Source organism: Eptesicus fuscus, chromosome 7, assembly GCF_027574615.1.
Source record: "Eptesicus fuscus isolate TK198812 chromosome 7, DD_ASM_mEF_20220401, whole genome shotgun sequence".
In the NCBI taxonomy this organism is placed as follows: Eukaryota; Metazoa; Chordata; class Mammalia; order Chiroptera; family Vespertilionidae; genus Eptesicus; species Eptesicus fuscus.
The window spans coordinates 68,317,536-68,343,940 of record NC_072479.1 but is presented as its reverse complement, the minus strand read 5'-3'; the positions used below and the strand labels follow the sequence as shown (position 1 = coordinate 68,343,940).

Here is a 26,405-nt window from a genome sequence, read left to right as displayed (position 1 = left end):
AAAAACAAAAAACTCATAGACAGACAACAGTATGGTGATTACCAGAGGGAAAGTGGGGTGGGAGGAAGTAGAAGAGGGTAAAGGGGGGATAAATGGTGATGGAAGGAGACGTGACTTGCATGGTGAATACAATCTATATATATAAAAGCCTAAGTTTAGGAGACAGTAAACAAGAAGACTTTGGTCGATTCTTGGAAAAATCATTGAGTGCATCATAGAAAGACTGGGTTTAAAAAAACTTCCATTGATTACCAATGAAATACCTTCACAGCCTAAAGCAGTGATGGGCAACCTTTTGAGCTTGGTGTGTCAAACTTCGCCAAAAAACTGAGCATAACTCAGGTAGTGTGTCACTTTGAGGAAAAAACATCATTTCGCAAATGTTTCATCCCCAGGAGCAGCAAATGTTTCATCCTCGGCATGCGGCCACCTCAGCAGCCGCGTGTCATCAGAAATGGCTACGCGTGTCAGTGCTGACACGCGTGTCATAGGTTTGCCATCACTGGCCTAAAGGATACTAAGGAAGCAAGTTTGAACAGGTCAGGGACAGATCAGTAGCATAACATTTCAGGATAAAATTCCTCTCTTGGAGAGCAGAATTAACTACCATATAAAACAAGAAAAATAGTTACCATTTTGCCATAGACTAGAGAAACTAATAGTGCTCATGCTACTGGTTAAACAATTTTACAGATTAATGAGGAGACTACAGTAAGTGGCCTGTAAAGATAGTGTTGAACTGCTCAAAAATACTCCCATGATACTGAACATTGATCTTGGACAATAAAATTTGTATTAATTTGATGGCAACACAATGAATGGAAAACAATCCAAAGTAGATAGATATGAGCCTCTTCTATTTTACCTTAACTTTTTTTTTTTCTTAATGAACAAAGTTGGTAATCTCTGTCAGGAATTTATTTTAAAAAAATTTTAAATACCCATTATTTATTTATTTTTCAATATATTTTTATTAATTTCAGAGAGGAAGGGAGAGGGAGAGAGAGAGAGAAAAAAACATCAATGATGAGAGAGAATCATCAACTGGTTGCCTTCTACATGCCCCGTACTGGGGATGGAGCCTGCAACCCAGGCATGTACCCCAAATGGAAATCAAACCCAGGACCCTTCATCCGCAGGCCAACGCTCCATCCACTGAGCCAAACCAGCCAGGGCATACCCATTATTTTTCAAAAAGTATTTCTTACTGACTATGGTTCAGAAACAGGATTTTATATTTTATGTGATTGATGGAAGGCTATAAATAGTAGTGAGAAAAGCTTCTATGAGTACAACAGTAAGGCTTTTATACTTTGCTTTCCCTGTGATGCTCTTAAAATAACAAATTTCTACCAGGTTCAAAAACAATATGAAAAGCTGAGTATTATGCAATCTTGTAAAAACCACTTCAAGTGGTGTAATGGTCTGCTTTTTCTGTGTGTGTGTTTACTTTTTATTCTCTTTCAATGCTTCTGGTTAACCATGGAGAAAGTCTCAGTTGTTAGTATGCCTCCTCCCCACAGCTCCCCCAGCTTGAGGTATAATTGGTATACAGAAAATTGCAATAAGTACTGTATATAATCTGATGAATTTGAACATATATGTACACTTGTAACCATCAAAACAATCACGGTAATAAATATATCCCTCACCTCTGAAAGTTTCTGTATCCCTTTGTGTGTGTGTGTGTGTTAAAACCATTTAAAATAAAATCTAGCCTCTTAAAATTTTAAGTGCATAGTTATTAACTACTAGAGGCCCGATGCACGAAATTTGTGCAAGAGTAGGCCTTCCTTTCCCTGGCTGCAGGCACCGGCTTCCCTCTGGCACCCAGGACCCAGGCTTCCCTTGCAGCCCCGGCTTCGTCTGGAAGGACGTCTTGTCTAATTAGCATATTATGCTTTTATTATTATAGATTATTATAGATAGGTACTATGCTGTACAGTAGGGCTCCAGAATTTACTCATCTTGTATATATGCTCCTTTATTCCCATTGAACATGTACTCCACATAACCCTTTCCCAACCCCTGGTTACCATCATTCCATGTCTATTTCTATGCATTTGACTATTTTAGATGACTCACCTAAGAGGAATCATGCAGTATTTATTCTATGACTGTCTTTATTTCACATACCATAATGTTTTCCAGGCCCATCTGTGTTGTCACAAAGGGTAGGATTTCTTTCATTTTAAAGGTGGAATAATATCTTATTATATGTATACTAGAGGCCTGGTGCACAAATGCATGCATGGGTGGGGTCCGGCCAGCTTGCCCTGCTTGGGGATGATCAGGCCAGGCTGGCTGGGAGGAGGGGCTGCGGGCAGTTGGTTGGCTGGCCCCACCCCCGATTGGGGTTGGGGGAGCTGATTGGAGGTGGGGCCGGCCTGGGGTAGGGGCCTCAGGTGGTTGGCTGGTCAGCCCCGCCCCTTGTCAAACTCCCAGTCAAACTCCGGGTTGAGGGGAAAATTTGCATATTAGCCTTTTATTATATAGGACTAGAGGCCTTATGCATGAAATTCCTGCACTTGGGAGGGTCCCTCAGATCGGCCTGTGCCCTCTTGCAGTTTGGGAACCCTCAGGGGATGTCTGACTGATGGCATAGGGGGAGCAGGCCTAAGCCATCAGGCGGACATCCTTAGCGCTGCCGCTGAGGCAGGAGAGGCTCCTGCCACCACCGCTGTGCTTGCCAGCTGTGAGCCTGGCTTCTGGTTGAGCAGCGCTCCCCCTGTGGGAGTGCACTGACAACGAGAGGGCAGCTCCTGCATTGAGCACCTGCCCCCTGGTGGTCAGTGTGCATCATAGCGACTGGTCCTTCCGCTGTTTGGTTGATTTGCATATTAGCCTTTTATTATATAGGATATAGTTGGGTCTTGTTTTTTTTAACCACTCACTAACTCCGTCTTTGGATTGGTGAGTTTAATCTACTTATATTTCGGTTTTCTTTTTAATCATTAGAAAGTATACCAAAAAAAAAACAGGAGAATATTTTGATACTACCAAGAACGTTAGGGTTAGATCCTGAAGCAGACAGTAAACTAGGAATTTTTCTGAAGTTTGTTGTTTTATCTTAAAATTCATAGAAATTTTGCATTTTACTAGTACTTTATAATAAATATGACTTGTACCACATTTCTTAACTTTGAGAAAAATTAATACTATAAAAAGATACACGAGTTTACCATGTTCTCACTTCTGCTTAGATATACTGCTTTAAAAATAAATTAAATTCTACATAAGAACTATTCAATCCAATTTTATATTTATTACCATAAGCATCATAAGTTAGTTATTTTAAAGTATTCATTGTTTTTATGGGGTTTGTTCTACACATTCTCATATTGTGGCACTTTGCAAATTAATCTAAATTTCAAACAAAATCATATTTTATACTAAAAGTATTATATGTTTATGAAAAAATAATTTAAGTGCTATAGAAATGTGTAAAATAGAAAACAGAGGCTGTTTGAGCCTGCAACCCTGGCATGTACCCTTGACCAGAATGGAACCTAGACTCGTCAGTACGCAGGCCCACACTCTATCCACTGAGCCAAACTGGCTAGGGCAAAACTCTTATTATTGAAAGGCTGCTATCTTTTTTCAAGTATAGGATATCTTTAATTTATATTTTAATATTATATGATAAATCTGAGGGAGAGGTTCACTTTGTCAGGATTTTGGAATTCAAACACATTTCTTTGGAGTCTTTGTCAAGTACGTTTCTGGGACTGTTTTTGTAGACTCATAAATGGTTGGCTCAGGTTTGTGGGACATTCTTTGAGCTCATTTCTAGTTCTCAGGAATAGAGAGAGCAAGAAAAAAGACAAGAAACTGAGAGTCATAACAAGCTAAAGATACATGAGACTTCTAATTGTATTAGAAGAGATTTTTTCTCATTAAAAAATTATAATACTGAACTATTCGATCACAGATCATTTTCTTTCTTTAAAAAGTATTTGTATTGATTTTTAGAGAGAGAGAAAAGGAAAGGGAGAGAGAGTAAACAAAACAAAACATCAGTCTGCTGCCTCCTGCATGCCCCCAACCAGGAATGGAAGCTGCAACCTGGGCACCTGCCCTGACCGGGAATTGAACCAGCAATTTCTGGGCATGGGATGAAGCCCAACCAACTGACCCACATGGGCCAGGGAAATAATGGATTATTTGTAAAGAGGCTGAAACCGTTAGCTGGCAATTACACCTATGTTTGAGAATTTTAAAAGTGCTGGACCAAACATAAAAATGGTACTAGAGCAGGGCGAAGGCTGTAGTTTTAAATGGCATATTGAAATGCACCTAGAAACTTTACATCTAAAAGCTTAACTTTTGTAGTAGAGATATACCAGAACAAAAAAAGAAATAAAATTAATTGGTAAGCACCAATGAGAACATCTATAATAACTAGCATGAGCTCAGACAAAATAAGTCCTATCATTTTTCTCTTATCTTTGTATATAAAACACTGATCTGGACGGCAGTTTGTGACAGGAAGAGCCAACTATAATTTATCTTGCATTAATATTATTTTGATTCTGCTTTACTTGGCAGCCATAAAAAAACAGTAGGAAAATAGTGTACCGATAACACTGCTTATACAAGCTAATACAATAAACTAAGCTGTGTTTTTCAAATTACAGGTAATGACCCATTAGTGGATTTTGAAATCAGTTTTGTGGGTCAAGACCTGCATCATAAAAAAGTAATAGGAACAAAAAAGACATCATGGAAATAAAAAGAAAATATAAGTATTATTCCATAATATTTTTTATGTTGTATGTTGAGATGTAAAATTTATACCTTAGTACAGGTTATGGATAAAAATTTTCAGAAAACCTGAGTTAAAGGGTCACACTCAGAGACTCATCGTCGATGTATCATTGTCAAGCTGAGATGGAGTTCCACAGTAGAGGCCCCTGGGGTCAGCCCTGGGTATGGGGTTATTTTAGCATCTTCTCTATGTCCCAGATATTGGAAAGTAGAACACATTTAAGTTTCTTATGATGTGCAAAAGGAACATGGTAAAGTACCAGAACCTTCAAAGAGAGAACTGCAGATTCACGTTGCCCTTGCACACTGATAAAACTGATCCGAAAGCAGTCATTTTTTTCAAATGTTGACTACGTATTAGAAAGAATACAAAAGCCATACTTGTTTGACAACCTGAAAATTGGCAAGGTTTCATAGGATTTGCACTGGCCAAGTCAAACATACAAGTATTTCAAAAGTGATTTCTAATTTATTTTATGCACTAATGAAAACATGATAAAGAAAAGTATATGGATTTTTACATTAATTTTTTTTTTCAGAACATGTACTTGGAGTCATAGCAGTTATATTCTGATCTCAATACTATGTATTATATATAGGTAGAGCTCTGGGAATTTAGAATATTAACAAGTATATTAATTTCAGAAGGGTGAAGATAATGTGCCCTCTATATCACTGCAAGGAAGTCATCTTCATGGAATTCAGTTTCTTATTACTTCTGTCTACTATAGAATGCGATATTAGATCTGAATAATTTACACAGATGAGATCATGATTAATCTTGTTATTGCTCTCATGAAGGCCTTTTCAAAGAAAAGAAATTTTCCTTGGTTGAACAAATGCAGTTCCTAACATAACTCAGTGTATGTTTCTTCACTTGAGATTTTGATGTGACGTTTTAGCAAAGAAAGTATCATGGTAATGCATTGGAGACTTTCCACTCCATATCAAAATTTACCTCAACTTCTTGGAGGTAAATTAGAAGAAGAAAAACTTTCATCTGCGAGGGCATTCTAACAACAATGTAATGATTTCACTGTGGTTCAGTAAAATAGAATAAATACCTTGTGTACTTCCAACTTACCTTGCTACGTGATTAATTACAGGAGCAAAGTTGGTTGGCCCATATAGTTGCACAGATTTAAGACTCCTATAATAAGCCTCCATGACGCCCTCAATGCCATCACAATAGGGGTTTTGAGGGTTCCCATTCTGTAGAACATCACAGTAAAAAAAAAAAAAAAAACAGTAAAAAATTAATAGTGTCAATAAAGGTCAACTGAAAAAAAAAGAGAATAATATGCATTGGTACTCATAAAGAATATTTGGAAGAATATTCATTTATATATTTATTATTGCAAAAATTAAGTGGTCGATAATAGATTACAATGTATTTTTTAGATTGTGGTATGGTAATATAATGAGCACAATAGTTAAAAAATAGATACGTTTAAAAACAATGGCCGGAGAGGATTTTAAGTCATCTTGAGAAGCTGAGTATCACATTCTATAATTAATAGTCTTAATTTTACACAGGGCTGTGTACATGTGGAGATGAATATGTAAGAATCCTGAAAAAAAGTTAACTCTGAGTGGTTACATAATTAGGGGCTTTTATTTCACTCTTTAAACAAATCTATATTTTCAAGTTTCATGCAGTTATGTATTAAAATCAGAAAAAAAATGCTATCTATGCAGTTTTCCCTTATAGAAAGAAAAATGTAAAACATCTGCTACATGCACATCTTCAGGCCATACTTGACAACTCCAACTGGAGAAGGGGTCAGAGGGAATGTAATTTGGTGTCAGAAATATCAAGACAAGGTAAAAGGAAAAGAATCAAAGAAATATATCCACGCTGTGCAAGGGAAATGGAGCTGCCACCAAGGAGTGGTTCTGAAAGCAGCACCCAGAAGGGCAACTTCAAACCTGGAGACCTGGTCTAGCCTTTTCAAACCTTGCATGCTCTGTTATCATTAGGTTTAATTCTCCTCGTCCAGATTCCACAGATAACACAAATAAGGCTGTGTATTAGTTACCTATTTCTATGTAGCAAATTATCCCAAAAGTTAGTGGCTCAAAACAATAAGCATTTATTATCACACACATTTTTTGGGTATCAGGAATCCAGGAGCAGCTTAGCCAGGAGGTTCTCACTAGAAATCTCTCATGAGTTTGCAGTCAAGATGCAGACCGGGGCATCTGAAAGGTTGACCAGAACTGGAGAATCTGCTTCCAAGAAGGCTCACTTATACAGCTACTGGCAGGAGACCAACAAAGACCCTTCAGAGGGCTACTTGAGTGTTCTCACAACATGGCAGCTAACGTCCCCAGGATGAACAATCCAAGAGCAAGAGCAAGAAGGAGGCCCCAATGTCTTCATAAGCTAGTCTCATACATTGCACACTATTACTTCTACTTTAATTTGTTTGTTAGAAATGAAACACTAAGTATAGTTCATGTTCAAAGGAAGGGGAATCAGGCTCCACCTCTGGAAGGGGGGGGGGGGAAGATATAAATAAAAGTTGTGGATATATTTTAAAGCACTAAACAGTAACAATATTTAAACATAGCAATAATTTTAGCATGTATGTGTTTGAACAATCACAAGGAACTGCTAATGTGTAACAAAAATTTGTTGACTTCTGTATACTGAGCTTTATATGAAAATATTTACATACATTATATAGTTTTTATAACCACCCTAAAAAAGTAAACTAGTGTCATTTTTTCCACTTTACAAATAGACTAAGACACTGAGAACTTAAATACTGTGCCCAAAAGCCACATAACACAAATGAAATAGCCAATATTTGAACCCACGCAGTCTAACTCCAGAATCCAATCTCTTCACCACACTATGCCATCACGTTATGAAATCCTAAGCATATTGAAAGACTGGGGATTTTAGGAAACTAAGCCAGATATTATGAACCACTTCAATTTTGCCATTTTGTGAGATAAGAATTTATACACGTTTTCCTTTTAATTTTGCTTTTTTTCTTCAAACTTTTATTAACTAAACCTCAAGTAAATTTTAAAAGCATAAAACTCATAAAGACCTCTTTATATATAAAATTGGTTACAGCAGTTGATTAAAATTAAAATGTAAAAGTTCAATATTTAGCACAAAGCAGTTAAGGGTGGTTTTGATGTTAATCTGAGCTGACCTATTTAACCTTCCTTTAGATAAAATTTTACAGTGTTCTTTTCCCTTGATAAAGTATGAAGCAATTAGAATTAAAGCTCATATTCATTTTGGGCATTAAAATGTATAATATATCTTCCCTGAAGAATAATTCTGAGGTTTACAAACCAGGATGATTCTGAGCTTTTTGTCTTTTTAACATTTGAGTGAGAGTTTATATTTCTATAAAAATATATATTTTCTCTATTTCTCTGGAATTGAAATTACAAGGTCACCATTTTTCTCACCATTTAATTTTCTTAGTGGAAAGATTTTCTTCTTAATGACAACATTGTAATGAGTTATAAAATGATTTTTAAGTCTTTTTAAAAACTCATTTCTTAAAATAATTATGTTGGAAATTAGTTTTTGCTTGTTAAAACAAATTAAAATAAGCTTGTATGAGGATCTGGCACACACACACAAAAAACACAGGACATTTTTTAAAATAGGAGGATTCATTTTCGTCTTACATTAATGAAGATGGCAAAGGATGCTCTGTTTTATATTCCCTTTTTAATTAACAACTTTTCCATTTATAAAATAATGAATGTCAATTGGTGGAACACATAGAAATATACAGAACAGAATTCAAAATGAGCAATAATCCTACTGTGCAGACTTCAGTGGGGAAGGGTGTCCAGCTCTCACCCACTTTCCCTCCATTTGGCTCCTCTCGGGATTGTAATTGGGGAGTTATATTCAGTTCTGGGCAAGAAGCCTATAGTCTATTGTTACCTACAGCCTATAATATTCTCCAGCAGGGCTAACACAATGACAAAATGCTCTCAGGAGCCCGTGCTTTATTCTTTGAAATGTTAACGGTTGCTGCCCAGAGACTGCTGACTGTGGGGAAAAGCTGAGAGAATTTGCCCTTTTATTCAATAAACAAACATCTATGGAGCTGCTATTTAATGCATACAGGGGTAAAGACCCTTGGTTGTTAAACTGTTATGTCTAGTTTAAAGAAAAGACATACACATAGATATTAAATTGCATAGATACCTATAAATGCCAAAATAAGTGAAAAACATTCAAATTCTTTTAGATATTTAGTAGGAGAAAGTGCTCAGACAGGTGTAGCATTTCTCTATTGATCAGTGCAAAACACCTTCTTGTAAGGATCACTGGCCACCCGACTATGAGAACTACGACCTCTGAAGGCCCACACTATTGTATTTTCAGTTACAACTCCATAAGGAGTCACCAGGGATCACAAAGATATATGCGCAATGACTCATCATTTTCACAACCCAAAGTGCTTCACAGGTGATGCTAGGACTTTCTCCCTTTCTTTTCCCATCCCCTTTTCTTATGGGACTACATCCATTCTTACACATATTTCACATGGAAAGCCTGGGTTTACCTGAGATCTTTTTGATTCAGCAAAGCTCAATTTCAGCTTTTGAGACAACCCCAAACTCACCAAATAGGGAGTATTTAATTTTTTTAAAAGGCCTCCCTTGCCACTTGAAAGATTACATGAACTTGCTGTGGATAAAAAGGTTAATGGTTGTGACTACACATCACAATTCTTACCAGGGAAACCTGAGAGTTTGTGAACATTAGGTGGTATATGAAGTGTGTATTGACATGGGACTGAAGTTTTTGTATTTGCTATTTTGGGCACTTATAGAATATACACTGAGTGGCCAGATTATTATGATCTCTGAATGCATAATAATCTGGCCACTCAGTGTGTGTGTGTGTGTGTGTGTGTGTGTGTGTGTGTGTGTGTGTGTGTGTATGAGGCCCGGTGCATGAATTTGTGCATGGGTGGTTCAGCCTGGCCAGGGGGAGGGGACATGGGCAGTCAGCCGGCCTGCCTGCTGGTCGAACTCCTGGTCGAGGGGACAATTTGCATATTAGCCTTTTATTATATAGGATATACACTGAGTGGCCAGATTATTATGCGTTTAGAGATCATAATAATCTGGCCACTCAGTGTATATTGCAGTTATTTATGATGAGGTTAATTCAGAATATTTTCCTACAAATCAAGACAAATTCTACATCACTAAAGACTTATTTAACCTTTGTCTGGCTTACTTTTCTAAGTAAACAAAAGTGCTTTGAAAAAAATTAAAGTGATATAACACTTAGGTAATATTAAAACTGAAGTATCAGCAGCAGCAGCAGCAGCATCTCATTGTTTTCATAGTCATTTGGGAGATTATTTTTTATAAAGTTAAAGTGGTATGACTCTATCCTATAAGTATTTGAATTGAATTGAAAGAACAGTTCAAGATGCAAATAAGAAAAAAAGCCTTCCTTAGCTGTAGTTATTGGTATAGGTTTGGATACAAAGAATAAATGTAGAGGTAAAAAAGAAAAAACAGAAGAGGAGAGGATTAGAGAGAGAGAGAAAGGAAGAAAATCATATACAAGGGTGAGGGGACACTCATGTAAGGAAAAGTAATAAACCTCATTTAGTTTAACATAATTATTTCTTCTCTTAGGCTTAAAATAGCTCGTGACCTTTTTCCTGAGGCATTTAAGACTTAGGATCACATGAGTGATTTTCATGGTCTTATAAGATTCTGGGAAATGTTAATTCTCCAAGAAACAAAATCCCAACAGATACTCATTTTTATATGACATTGGGAGTGTGGCATGTGGCCTATTTTATGGAAGAAAGAATTAAACCCTATAGCAACCTTTTTATGAAATTGTGTGGGAGATAGAATAGAAAAGCAAAAATAAGTACAGCAGTAATAATATTAAAATACTGTTATGAAAACAGTATTTTATGTTATAATAATGGTGTTAATCAAACATATTTCTGAGCAGTAGTATTACAGGTATTTTATAAAATATGGCTTAGTAGTGGTTAAGACAATAGATTCTAAAATAGGATGATCTGGGTTCAAGTACTGTCTGTTAAAACCCTAGTTAAGCCTCTGAGCCTCTGAGCTGAGTGATAAAACTTTTGGATGCAGTCTTCTTACCTTATTCAATATGAGTGGCACTTTATAGTAGAGTAATGTGAGAGGTATGATATATCTACCACACAGAAGTTTTATGAAGACTGAATAAGAAATCAAGTATAAAGGACTTAGATTGATACTCAGTAATTACTTAGTAAAGATAGTATATGTGTTTATTTTTGTCTACTTTGCTTATAGAACTTAAAAAAATCCTATAATGAGCATACATTGCTTTTGCAATAAGAATAAAAACAATAAACAAAGACCTACAAAAATATGGGTGACTGGAGAGATTATCTACCTGTTATAACATGTAATGTAGGCTAGGGAGGTACCTCTATTAGGAAAATCTAATTTTCCCCCAAAATAATAGCTCACCATCATATATTGATTTCCCCATATTTATCAGAAAGTGCATGTAAGAGTAAGGCTGGCTGGGCCTATCAGCATTATCTAAGGGGAGTCTATTTTGAAAGTAGACTGCAACACATTGCTTACCTAGAGTCACACAAATGAAAGTAGATCTATGTACATTAAATATTAACTAGAGAAATGTTTTTATTCCATTCATATCTACTCCAGTATACTTAAATCTTCATTAATTATAGCCATAAGTGCTGCTTCACATTTGAAAAAAACTAATTCCAGCCATGACCAGTTCTTTAAATTTGAAATGCCATTTTAAAAGAAGCTATTTAGAAGATTTATAAATCAGATGCATTTTAGGTAGACTAAATATAGTCACACATTCTTTGATCTGCCTCCCATTGAGGGGTAAAAGTTACTCCTCCTACCTTGAAACTGGGCTGGCCTTAGTGACTTGTTTGACCAAGAGAATGTGGCTCAAGGAGCTTTCCACGACTTCCAAGGCTGTGGTATAAAGAGCCCTGTAGTCTCTGTCCCCGCCTTTTAGAATATTCACTCTGGGGAAACCAGCTGTCATGTAAGAATCTGACTAGCAGGAGACCACCAAACTGAGGAAGCCCATGACCACAGGGAGAGGTTGTATGTAGAAAGAGGGGAAGATGCCCAAGCAACCCAGCTATCTCAGCCATCCCAGCTCAGGCATCAGACACCAGCAAAGAAGCCATCTTAGGGAGCATGCCAGCCCCAGGAGACAGGACATGAAGAAGAACAGAGGAATCCAACTGACAGCCAGAATCAAGAATATGGTTCCCTCTGAACAATTCCAGCCGTCTCCAGCCAATCAAGCCATCCCAGGGGAGGCCCAAAACGTTACAAGTCATGAACAAAACAGAATGGTGTTGGTTTACACCTAAAACGTCTAGAGGTGTTTGTTATGCAGTGATAGAAAACCATAATAGACCCCCTATTTATAAATCAGATGCACTTTAGGTAGAGATTTATTGCTATTCTATTTAACTGTCTTTGTTTCCATTAATACCACATTCCTAAGCCAATCATTGAGCAAATTAAGCAGTCTCCTGCCACAAAAGCCTGGTACATGACTGACTAAAGCAGAAACAGTGAACCAATATTTAAAAATTCAACATGTTTTTTTTTTTCTTTCAAAATATGCAATCCTTGTGACATATTCTTACCAAAGCAAACTCATGAGATATCCTTCCATCTGGAGGCAGTTTTGCACCAAAACCTAGAGCTGGGAACATTTTATCACTGTCATAATCTTGAACAATTTCTCCCACTGCTTTCAGTGCCATCCCATAGGCGTTCAGTTGGTAAGGATTCATATAGTGGAGAGAAGTGGGCTGGGCAGGGTTGCCTGATGACAAAAAAATATTTCAAACATGAGTGATCAGGCTAAAGATACAATATTTTGGACAACATTTTTCTTGATATCTATTTCAGAATAAAATATTTAAAAATTGTGTTTTTTCTGCTTATACCCATGGTGTGTCAAATATAGTTGTTGTTGTTGTTGTTTTGGTGGGGGGGAGGGAGAATGGATATTAAAACAGAAATATTTATTATAGTAAATTCAATCACAAATGTAGACAATTTCCCAAAGATATGCCAAAGTATATGCAGATTTTTTCAGAAATTATTCTTTATTGTCAATGCCAAAGACTATTATTGAAATTCAGTTCCAGAGTAGTATAAAATAACTTTTGTTAGTTTTATTTTATCATAATATTTAGTTTTTTAAGAAAAAAAAACATGTGCCTTTAACTCGAATTCTTATACCTATAATCAGAAGACCCAACTGAATTAATGGACTTGAATAATTATGAGGTTTTCCTAAAGTTCTATCACGAAAATAAATTGAATATTTCAGAAGTATTCCAATTTATCATTTTTAAAAAGGAGAGCATAGTGGTTTTCAAATTCAAGCTAATTTAAATATCTAGATCTGAAAAATGATTCAGAGTTTCTAACTAGACATTAAAGGAGGAGGCAGAAGGCCCAAGGTTGAGTCTTGCCATTTGCAGGACAATATTTTTAAAATGCCTGCGATAAATCCTACCACAGTGTTTACTGGGAGGACAAGATGAGATTATGTGTGTGGAAGTGATTAAAAACAATAAAGCACCCTGGAAATGTAAGGTTTAAATGCTTCTGTTATTAATGTTGGGTCATCCACAAGGTCCTGAATTTTCAATATCTTATACTATGTGGGATGCTGCCTGTGAATAGAGATGAATGTGAGAGAAAATAATATATGTGCTGCCACTTAAACACATTGAGATTCACATTGAAACGCCCTAATTACCAGCACTAGGAAGCCTGAAAGTCCATTAAGTTTCCTAAGTGAAAATGAAAAAGTTAAATGGAACTCTTAATAACACATAAAACTCAATTCTACTTTAAGACATTGCCTGAAGAAGGAAAGCCTCCAGGCACAGTTCTTTTCTGCTAAGGAAAAATAATAATAATAAGCACTTGAGATCCAGAGAGACACAAAATCAAGGATAGATCTTCCCTTGGTTTATAATGCATATAATTATATCAAGAGCATTTCTGTTCTAAAAATAATTCACTGTGTAAATGCATTTCTATTTCCAAAGGGTTACAAGCATTCAAGGGCTAGTTCCACATGACATCATTTCTGAAAAAAAAGTGTCTTCTGACCAAGATGTCCTTAATATTCCCCTCAGTTTGACTGAACTTTAGATAGGTTTCTCCTGACTATAGGCCTGAGCTCCCTTTACTCAGAGCACTTACTTTAGATAACTTGCAATTGTCAATTCTCCACCCTCTGACGTCTAAATCTCCTACAACCCAGGAATGTCTTTCTCAAGGACCTGGGAGCCAACCCTTTAAAATGTCATCATGAGAAAGAAAGAAATATCACATGATCTCACTCATTTGTGGAATACAATAAACAACATAAACTGATGAACAAAAACAGATCCAGAGACATAGAAGCATCGAACAGACAGACCATCAAACCTCAGAGGGAAGGCAGTCTGTGTGTGTGTGTGTGTGTGTGTGTGTGTGTGTGTGTGTGTGTGTAGGGGGTGAGGGGGGAAGCGGGGTAAGAGATCAACCAAAGGACTTGTATGTATGCACATATGCATAACTAATGGAGACAGACAGTAAGGGGGTGAGGGCAAGTGCTTGGGGGTGGGGTGGGGTGGGGGGGTGGAAGCAGCCAGGGAGAGGTCAATAGGGGGAAAAGGAGACAGATGCAATACTTTAAACAACAAAGAATTTAAATTAAAAAAAATAAAATAAAGAGAGATCTATTTTTTAAATTTGAAAAAAAAAAGAAAGAAAGATACCATCCCTGTCACCTATAGTCTCTGTGGGACAGTAGGAGCCTAACTTCAAGAGATATTAATTAGCAAATAGAGATGGCAAAATCACACAAACCACCTCCTCTCCAATGTCCCCAGTACTTGCCTACTAGTTCACCACAGCACTTAAATTCCTTCCCTTCTTTTGTTTTGGAGGAGTTAAGTCAATATCTTTCTTCTACTGTAATAGCTTTAATCCCTATTGCAATAGTTCTGAATAGAGTCTTCCTAGCATGTTTAATTTGTCTGGAACCATTTTTCTTTGACAAAAGCCTACTGGAGCCACAGATAAGCAATACCACTCCTTGACTAAGTGGTTATTTAGCCACACTCTCAGATATAAGAGTTGTTACCCAATGGTTGCAATATGGCAACTAATTCAATTTCACTTAGAAAACCACAACCTAAAATAAAAATACCACTAATATACCCAGCACGTCTAAACAACTTAGCCTCATGCACAACTGGGCTTGTTCCTACCCATTCAAAGATGTTGCTTAACTCTTTCCAGCAACTTCATCCAGACCAGTCTTTTCACTGGACCATGAATGGTATCTTCCCTCCTATCATGACCTCCCAAGTTACAACCCTGTACTGAAATTCGCTTTCTTCTCCTCCAGCTTATGTCCTCCTTGTTTCTGCCAGCACTTACTGTCCTCTCTTACTCTTAGGGCTCTTGTGTTCTATACCACAAAATATAGCAATTTGCCAAACTGAGTGTCAATTCCTGAATCTGAGGCCATGTTTGTACCACCTCTGTATCTGCAACAATGTCTATGAAGAATGAATTTGTAGTAGGTTGATAACATTGGAGCTCAATTAATAATAATAGTAATTATAATAGCATGGAATCTAATATGTATTGAACTCCTTACTTCATATCTCACTTATTCCTTTTTAATGATGGATGGGTACTTTTATTATACCTACTTTTTTAGATTACATAATTTTCAGATTAAATAACTTGCCCTAAATCACACAACAATACTTGGTAAAACTAGAATATGAATTTAGGCAATCGGGTTCCATAGTTCCTACTCTTAGCTGTAACTCTTACTTAGGGGTCTTGTAATATTTTAAACCCTGAATATTATCAAATTGATATCTAATTTTGCTTTAGAGATACACAATGCTTTTGTAAAAATAATCCTACTTGGATAGGATTATTTTTTTAAAAGCTCTTTTTAAAAAGCTTTCTGAGATATAATTCATATAACTTACAATTCACCCTTTTAAACTATGCAACTCAATAATTTTAAGTATATTCACAGGTTATATATATATATATATATATATATATATATATATATATATATATATTACCATCACTACAATCAATTTTAGAACATTTTCATCACCTCAGCACTTGTTTCCTGAGCCCACGCAGCCCAGCATACTTAACTTCTTCTAAGGCTCACTTCTTCTACCACTGTGACTTTCTAAATAAATTTTTGCTTATATATATTTTTTAAAAAATTAAAAAAGAAGAAGAAATTCTGTAGCTATTCACTATCATTTCCTTGTCAGTCCATTCATCCCAGCCCTAAACAATAACTAATCTACTTTCTGTCTCTATTAATTTGGGAATTCTGGACATTTTATGTAAGTTGAGTTACATATGATGTGGTCTTTTGTGACTAGCTTCTTTCACTCCATAGTCATTTCAAGGTTCATCTATGTTGTAGCATGTTTCACTTCATATTTCATTCCTGTTATTGCTGAATAGTATTCATATCAACATACCACATTTTACTATCAATTTATGAGCTCAGGGACATTTGGGTTATTTTCACATTTTGGCTATGTTGCTAAAAATATTTGTGTACAAGATTTTGTATGGAGGCATGGTTTCATCTCTCTTGTGTTTATATCCAGGAGTGAAATTGCTGGGTCATATGGTAACTGTAATAATTTGAGAAACCGTCAAAGTCTTTTCCAAAGTGGCTGCACCATTTTACATTATCACCCGCAGAGTATGAGGATTCCAATTTCTCTACATGCTCACCAATACTTGTTAACTGATTTGTAGATTATGGCCAACTGAGAATTGTGAATCTCTTTTTTTTCCCCTCAAGTCTGCTTTCAATTGGGTCAGTTTCCCATTTCCTCAAATTTTGATAGAGATTAAATTGAAACTGGAGATCAATTTGAGAAATATTGCTATCTTAACAGTGTCGGATTTTCCAATCAATAAATGGCATGTTTTTTCCATGTATTTAGACCTTTAATTTTTCAACAATTTTTTTTCTGAATAATTTTTAGAGTATAAGTTTTATACTCACTTTGTTAAATTTACTCCTAAGTATTGGATTCCTTTTGATACTATTGTAAATAGAATTGTTTTCATAATTTCATTTTCTGATTGTTGACTGGAAGTGTGTAGGAAAAATATATTTTATATGTTGATATTTTATCCTTCAATCTTACTGAATTCATTTGTAGGTTCTAATAGATCTTTAATAGGTTAATTAGGATTTTCTATATACCAGATTATGTCATCTGCAAATAAAAATGGTTTAACTTGTTTATTTTCAATCTGGATATATTTTATATCCTTTTCTTGCCTAGTTGCTCTGGATACAACCTCCAGTACAATGCAGGATAGAAGTGGTAATAGTGGACATTCTGTCCTATTCCTTATCTTAGGGGGAAGCAGCCAGCTTTTCACTATTAGGTATAATGTTAGCTATGAGTTTTTCATTTAGTCCCTTCTTTATTAAGGCAACTTCTATTCCTAGTTTGTTAAGTGTTTTATCATGAAAGTATGTTGGACTTTGTCAAATGGTTTTTCTGCATCAATTGAGATGACTATGTGGTTTTTAAATAATTTTCTAATTACCTTATTTGATTTTTTCATATTAAGACAATGTAATGCATTCCTGTGAAAAATCTTAGTTGGTCAGAGTGTATAATTCTATGTATTGCTGAACTCAATTTGCTAACATTTTCTTGAGAATTTTTATATCCATTTTCCATAAAATATATTGATCTTTAGCTTTTCTTTTCTTGTGATATTTTTGTCTGGTTTGGGTATCAAGGTAATACTGACCACATAGAATGAGTTGGGAAGTGTTCCCTCCTCTTCTATTTTTTGGAAGAATTTGTGAAGAATTTTTATTAATTCTCCTTTAACTATGTGGTAGGATTCACCAGTGAAGCTATCTGGACCTTGGTCCAGATAAACTTTGTGGGTAGTGTTAAAATTTTATTACAAAATTAAATTTCTTATTAAAGGGTCTGTTCATATTATCTATTTTTAAAGTCAGTTTCAAAAGGTTGCGTCCTTCTATTGAATAGATTCTTGCTCTTCTCGCTAATGTTCATCAGTGAATAAAAGCTAGTATTTTAAACCAGTGGGGCTTTAGGCTTTACTTCTATGTTCCATATTTTACTGAACAAAACACATGAGTAAAAATTATTAACTTGAAGTCATAATGCTGGAGAATAAAGTTAACATGCAGTCTAAGGTTCCTGAATTATAGTTTGGTTTCCTAGTCTCTATTTCTAACTCAAGAATTAATAAACCAAAATGTATTTATTACTAAAAAGATATTCTGGATCATTTTCCCCCATTGTATAAGAGGACAATTGAAATAAGTGATTTCCAAAGTGCTTTCTTACTAAAAATTCTATTATTTTGTGACATGTGAGTCACTGTTAAATAAATGTGAGGTAAAGGAAATATAATGTGAGGAACATAATAAGTACAATAAATAATTTGGAAAAAGCCCCTAGATAAATATAAACTGATGACAATTTCTGGTAAAAGTTAAATAATGAGATTCATGTTCTAATGATATATAATTGATATCAGATGACTGTCCTATTTGAACTAAAGTTACTTCAAAATAAAATTAAAAGTCCACTACTTTTCTTTTTTAAAATATTTGATATGCAAATTATCTGCACATGGACTATTAGATGACACCTCGTCTGAATTAATTAAATATAAATGTGTTAACATGAATAATTCTTAAAAATAAATATTCAAGTAAAAATAAAGCACGTCTAATAAGGTACATGTACTTGAATTATATTCATATAAATTAGTACACATAGAAATACTGTAAAAATGAGGACTATAATTAAACAAATTTCAGGATTATAATTATGTATGGAGAAGAGGGGAGGATAGAAGAAATGGGTGCGATACATAATGGGCTTAACTAAATCTAGAATTTTCTTTTTAAAAATATGCAAAACAAAAATGACAATATTTTGATATTTGATAAATTTGAATGGGACTATTACATACTTTTGTTATATTTCTTATAGACCTCTCTATACCTGAATTAACTCATAATGTTAAAGAGAAAAAGGAAAATTTATCTGAATATCTGAATTTTAAATGAAACACTTCAAAAGTATGAAAATATAGAAATAAAATGTCAAAACATGAAAATAAATATTTATATTTCACTTAGTTGCTGATCATTTTTATTAGGGGGTAGTCATAATACTCACCATTTGATGCTGTAAAATCAATAGCCACCGTGAAATTGATTTGTGTTCTAGAATATAAGTAAATAAAAATCATTAATGAAATAATTTCACTAAAGTTTGATTTCCATTTGTGTTACCATATTTTTTAACATAATTAATTTTCTTAAATATTACTGGCAACTATGTTACAGTACACACTGGATAGCATCAGATAGGCAGTTTTCAATGGTAAGAACTTGGCAAAATACCTTTACAATTATACACCTGTAAAGTAAAACTTAAGGTGTCCACAATAAAAATGAAGAAGTCAAACTGAAAACAATTATTTGCTACTCTCCAATGTCAGCATTCATTTTTAATTTGCTTTCAAAACTACTCTAAAATCCATGTTAAATTATTATGCCCTTAAAAGTGTGACATGTTAAAATAATCTCTAGGACTCTAGTAATATCATTTCTTGAACTCATTCTTTGCAACAATCATAAAACACGTGATTTTCTTCTGCTTTCCTAAAAAAAAAATGAAGTATTTCAGACACAGATCCATCTCTCAGTGATTACTGCCTTCTGGTGTGTGTGTGTGTGTGTGTGTGTGTGTGTGTGTGTGTGTATAGATATAAATGTTTATATAGATGAAATTGGTTGCATATACTTTCAGCAATTGATAATTAACCCAAAATAATTTTGGGGGGATTATATTGTTCCTTTTTTTCTGATAGAAAGATATACCTCTGAGTCTTTCTGTAAGTAATTTAGCCTCTTTTTCACCAAGTAAGGCATAAAAACACAATTATCTGTCAATGATATGATTACTGGGATAATCTGCATCATATCTAATTTAAAAAATAATTTTAATTGAAAAAGCAAATCATTTGAAAACATGACTACTTGGACTATTTTTACTGACAAATTACTTTGACACTTCACAATTGATTTACCACTTCAAGTCTGAAAGTGTAATTGTTTAAATGGTGGTAGTGTTGCTGGTGGTGGTGGTGGTGGTGACGATGATGATGATGATGATGATGATGATGATGATGATGTTAGGTATTTCAGCATAGGGTCCCTTTTAGTTCTCTTAGCACTAACTATAGTAATATTTCCTTCTGTCTTTAAAAATTAAGCCTGAAGAGCCCTAACTACTATTCAGGTATTGAAAAAAAACTCAATCATTTTTTTCCTAAGGAATGTATCTTTTATGCTTTACATTTAATAAAAAAACTAATAAAGATTCTCTTTATAGCTACATGGTAATTTCTTCTTAGATTAGAAATTAGGTTTATAGGCTAGGAATATAGGTTAATTTGGAACATATACTAACCAGTACGAACCAAAATGAGTTTTAAAATTTTTAGAAAAAGAATATAGGGACATACTGGGGATACATTTTGAGATAATAAATCTTTTTAAGGAACTTGAAAGAACTGTCACCATCGGTGAATTACTTTGTCATTCTGCTGAAAGGGACTGAACTGACTGTACTACAGGGAGTATGGTGTATTAGAAAGGGTATAGCTCTTGAGTCTGAAAAAATTGGGTTTGAATTCCAACAATCTAGTTACTGACATTAGTCAAGTTTTAAAGCTCTCAGAGGGAAGGTGCCTGGCACAATAACTCTCTCTCTCTCTTTTGTTAATCCTCACCTGAGGATATTTTTTTCATTGCATTTTACAGAGAGAGGAAGGGAGGGGAAAGGAAGGGGAGAGGGAGAGACAGAGACAGAGAGAGAGACAGAGAGAGAGACAGAGAGAGAAACATCAATGTGAGAGAGACATTGACTGGTTGCCACTTGCAGGGGCCTGGATGGGGGCGGGATGACCTGCAATCCAGGTAAGTGCCTTGGACTGGAATCCAACCCGTGATTTTTCGGTGTGTGGCCCAATGCTCTAACCACTTTGCTATAAGGGCCAGGGCTCAATTCTCTTTTATAACAGTGTTTGCACAATGCTTTCCACATATTGGAATGCACACCTGGTGGTTGATGGATTTCAAGATTTGATTGGTTCTTTGCCTCATTCGGCATGTCAGAAAGAATCTTACTATTTTACCATTTTGAATCAGCAGTATGCAAATCAGAAGAAAAATATGATAGCTCATTACACAAAATGTTTCATGGTTGTGACAGTCCCTTAGCCTGTTATTACACCATTTGGATTTTTTCATTTAAAAAACTGTAATTCAACAATTATTTATTGAGCATTTTCTGATAGTCAAAAGCCCTGTGTTTACGTGATAAAGAGAAAACAGTAGCAAACCAACACTCATAGAGTTTACAATTCCAGCTTCTTACTATTAAAAAAAATGACAAAAACAGCACAGGAGTTTATAACAATTCATAGTTAATAACATAACCTAAATCTCAACTAAGCATTTAAAATTTGTTCATTCCCATGATTTCTAAGAATTTGACATTAATATAATAATGTATACTTACTATATACCAAGTGTATTTTGAAAAAAATTTAATAAGAGTTTTTTTAAGTTGCTAGCAAAACCATAACTTTAGACTATAAGGCAGATTTCTTCAAGTATCTGATAAATTATTTGTGTCATAAAAGTAAGCCAGACAAAACTTCTTAATTATTAATCTTGTTACCCTTTTTCATTCTTCAATATTGCTTGAAGACTAATATTAGAGAAAAAAATCAATCATGTGTCAAAGTAAGAAATCTGAATTTACAGGCAATGATTGACAGAATATTCATAAAACTATCACATGTAAGTCTCAAAATATTCTGTTCAAGAAGTGTCACTTTAGCTGTCATTTTGTTTTACTATATTCTACATTTATGTTACATTATATTCTAGAGTATAAAACAAGGCATGCCTGCCAAATTTCATGAGTTAGTAGTAACATCTTATGAGACTTCCCAATTCATACATTCTACTACTGCTAAAATACATACTTGGAAAAAGTCCTTATTTTACTCTGCCACCTCTCCAAAAGCTGTGAATGACAGATAAATCAGATGTCAAGATGGAAAATTTAACTAGCAAAGCAAAGATCCATAGAAAACAAGTATAGGTGTGCATATCGAAGAAAACTGCACATATGTATGCACTCCCACACACATGCACACACGGAATAAAACCATCCAAAATAACTTTCCTACAACTGTCTTTATACATTAATTCTTGAAAACTAACAACTGTGCTGGGGGTGTACAGAAGGATTGCATTATTTCTTCCCAATTTCAAATTCTGTTCAGTTTCACAAACTTGACATTATTAACATGAAAGATAAACTTTCCTCCATCCTTCTTTAAATGAATCTTGACAAATGCAGATTCAGATCCACAAGCTGTTGGATTCTAGAACCCAAAAATGCAGGTGAGATGCCCGCCCATTCTTAATATCCCTCTCATGATTGCCATGCTGGTACCAAGACTTTGCTTCTGCCTTGATTTACAGGCTATACAATCAGGTTCCTACTTCAGCTCTAGAACCTGCCCTAAACCTGTTCACTTGTCTCTGGCATTATCATTAGCCTAATCCTGCATAACCCCAGCTCACTGTGGGCTAAACCTTGAATCTTTTTCTGTCTTACCCTTTTCCTCTTTTGTAAAAGTAGTTCAACTACCTAATTGGCAACACAAACAGCAGCCAGATTCTAAGTTTTGCTGCATCTTCACAATCCCTGCTTCCCATGCCCATAAACTTTAGAGGGATTCATTACCCTTGACAACTGAGATCTGCTAGAATGAGGGCAGGCTTTGAGATGCAAATTCAAATATAAATACTTTCACTACTTGCAGTGTGATCTTGGGAAAGCTATTCAACCTCTTTGCACCTCATTTGTATTAAGTTAAGAATAAAACCTCTTTTGGATTATTTATCATAAAAAGTCATAGTAAAGTGGGAATAGAGGGAACATACCTCAATGTAATAAAGGCCATATATGACAAATCCACAGCCAACATCATACTCAATGGGAAAAAACTAAAAGCATTTTCCTTAAGATCAGGAACAAGACAGGGATGTCTGCTTTTATTCAACATAGTACTGGAAGTCCTACCCACAACAATCAGACAGGAAGAAGAAATAAAAGGCATCCAAAGTGAAAAGGAAGAAGTAAAACTGTCATTATTTGTAGATGATATTATACTGTATATAGAAAACCCTAAAGATTTCACCAAGGAACTACTAGAACTGATAAATGAATTTAGTCAAATACCAGGATACAAAATACCCAGAAATCAGTTGCAGTTCTATACACCAACAATGAACTATCAGAAAGGTGAAGTAAGAAAACATCCCATTCACAATTGCATTAAAAAATACCTTGTAATAAATTTATCCAAGATGTAAAAGTCCTGTACTTGGAAAATTATAAGACACTGAGGAAAGAAATTGAAGAAGATACAAATAAGTGGAAGCATATACCATGTTCATGGTTAGGAAGAATTAACATCATTAAAATGTCCATACTACCCAAAGCAATCTATAGATTCAATGCAATTCCTATCAAGATACCAATGGCACATTCCACAGAACAATAACAGATGTTCCCAAAAACTTATATGGAATCAAAAAAGACCCTAAATAGCCAAAGAAATCTTGAGAAATAATAACAAAGTTGGAAGAATCATACTACTTGATATCAAGTTATACTACAAAGCTGCTGTACTCAAAACAGCCTGGTATTGGCATAAAAACAGACATATAGATCAATGGAACAGAACAGAGAGCCCAGAAATAAACCTACACCTTTATGGTCAATTAATATTTAACAAAGAAGGCAAGAACATAAAATGCAATACAGTCTATTCAATAAATGGTATTAGGACAGATACATGTAAAAAAAAATGAAACTAGACCACCTTCTTACAGAGCACACAAGAATAAATTCAAAATGGATTAAAGACTTAAATGTTAGATTCAAAACCATAAAAATCTTAGAAGAAAACACAGGCAATAAAACCTTGGACATTTCTCATAGCCATATTTTTTTTTCTGATAAATCTCCTCAGGCAAGGCAAACAGAAGAAAAAATAAACAAATGGGACTACATCAAATTAAAAAGCTTATGCACAGCCAAGGAAACCACCATCAAAATGAAAAGACAATCCACTGAATGGGAGAATATATTAATCAATACATCTGATAAAAGGTTATTATTCAAAATTTTGTAAACAACTTTTAAAACACAACACCAAAAAGAAACTCTCTCTCTCTCTCTCTCTCTCTCTCTCTCTCTCTCTCTCTCTCTCACACACACACGCACACACACACACGCACACGCACTCTTACACAAACAATCCAATTACTAAATGGGCAAAGCACTTGAACAGACACTTCTCCAAAGAAGACATACAAATGGTCAATAGATATGAAAAGCTGCTCAAAGTCACTAATCATGAGAAGTATGCAAATTAAAACCACAATGAGATATCACTTCACCCCTGTCAGAGTGGGTATCATCAATAAGTCAGCAAACAAGTGTTGGTGAGGAAGTGGAGAAAGGGAACCCTCATGCATTGTTGGTGGGAGTGCAGACTGGTGCTGCCACTGTGGAGAACAGTATAGCCGTTCCTCAAAAAAATAAAAATGTAACTGCCTTATGATAACCCAGCAATCCCACTTCTGAGAATATATCTGAAGAAAACTGAAACACTAACTCGAAAGAATATATGCACCCCTATGTTCATTGCAGTGTTATTTACGATAGCCAAGATGTGGAAGCAGCCCAAGTGCCCATCAGTAGATGAGTGGATAAAACAAGTATGATACATTTACACAATGGAAAGCTGCTTGGCCATGGAGGGGAGGAAAATCCTGCCTTTTGCAGAGACGTGGATAGGCCTGGAGAGTATTGTGTGGGATGGAGTGGGCCAGTGAGAGAGGGACAGGAGCCATGGGGTTTTGCTTATATGTGGAGTTTAATGAACAGAATGAACTATCAAAATAGAAACAGAGTCACAGCTGTCAGAGGGGAAGTGGGGGGGGGCGGCTGGGTGAAAAAGGTAAAGGGATTAAGCAAAAAAACAAACAACCACACCACAAAACCTCATAGACTGACAATAGTATGGTCATTGCCAGAGGAAAAGGGGGTCATGGGGTGGCAGGAGAGGATAAATGGGGGATAAATGGTGATGGAAAGAGATATGACTTGGGGTGGTGAACACACAATACAAAATACAGATGATGTATTGTAGAATTGTGTACCTTAAATCTATATAACTTTATTAAGCAACTAGCGTTCCCGTTGCAGGAAAAATCCTGCCATAGGGTTTCCTGCTGCACTCTACCCCACCCTGCCTGCTCTCCTCCCTTGTCCCCCGCCCCGCCTTCTCCACCAGCCCCCCTGCTTTTCTCCCTTCTCCGCCAGCCCACCCACTCTTCTTCCTTCTCCCCTGGCCCCGCCTCCACTCCTCCCTTCTCCCCCGGGCCCGCCTGCTTTTCTCCCTTCTCCCCCGGCCCCGCCTCCGCTCCTCCCTTCTCCTCCCTCCGGCTTGCTTGCTTCTCCGCAGCTTTGCTCCCTTCTGCAGCTCTTGGCTTCTTTCTACGCTGTCTTGATATGCAAATTAGCCGCCATCTTTGTTGGGATAATTTGCATACGTGTCCTGATTGGTTGGTGGGTGTGGCTTGGCTGGTAGGCGTGGCTTGGGCGTAGCGAAGGTGCGGTCAATTTGCATATTTGTCTATTATTAGGTAGGATGTAACCTCAATAAATTCAATTAAAAAATAAAATAAAAACTTTTAAAGCACAGATTTCCTTAGAATCCCCTAAATCTCATGACATGTAGCTATGGGGCTGGACAACAACACGATGGGCTACCACTGGGCTGGACACTATTGAGACAGGCAGCTAGTATTGCCAGAGGCAGCTTCCCAACCGGGCATTTTCATGAGAGGAAGACACTATTAAGAGGCAGACACTACCATGAGAGGCTGTCACTATCAGGCAGCTACAGGCGGGCACTATCGGGCACTATTGTAAGAGGCAACTACCCAGCCAGGAACTATCAGGAGAGGCAGCTACAGGGGCCAGACTATGTTAGAATAGGCATCTACATGGCAATTTCTGTGATATGTAACAATAATAAGGGGGAAATACAATATGATCTTGAATAGAGAAAAACAAATAAAAAACCCTTCCTTGGATTGTTGTGAGGACGAGAAAAGCATCTGTCCTTTAGCTGACACACAGTAAGTAGTTATAATTATATTATTGATGCTAGTTTTGCAGGACTTGACTTTTGTGCACTTCTTTGAAAACTGGAGGATTTCGTGCTTATTACATTTCTGGAACTGCCAGAGAGCTGCAGGTTATTCCTCAGCACCTGACCCTCCCATGTCAGATTTCCTTTCCTCTCACCAGCCCCTAAGGCCCTAACATGCCCCACCTCAAACTGAACCACGA

At 35.8% G+C, this 26,405-nt stretch overlaps 1 protein-coding gene across 5 annotated transcripts in view; it reads right to left on the bottom strand.

Moving 5' to 3' along the window:
- Positions 1-26,405, bottom strand: part of CPNE8 (copine 8) — a 194,540-nt gene that overhangs the window by 17,796 nt on the left and 150,339 nt on the right. For all 5 annotated transcript variants that reach the window (XM_008140552.3, XM_054719169.1, XM_028144169.2 and 2 more), the window contains 3 exons: positions 19,065-19,111; positions 12,444-12,625; positions 5,852-5,979 (listed from right to left, as the gene is read on the bottom strand). In XM_008140552.3, coding sequence (XP_008138774.1) covers positions 5,852-5,979; positions 12,444-12,625; positions 19,065-19,111 — 357 coding nt within the window. The remainder of the gene's footprint in view (positions 1-5,851; positions 5,980-12,443; positions 12,626-19,064; positions 19,112-26,405) is intronic.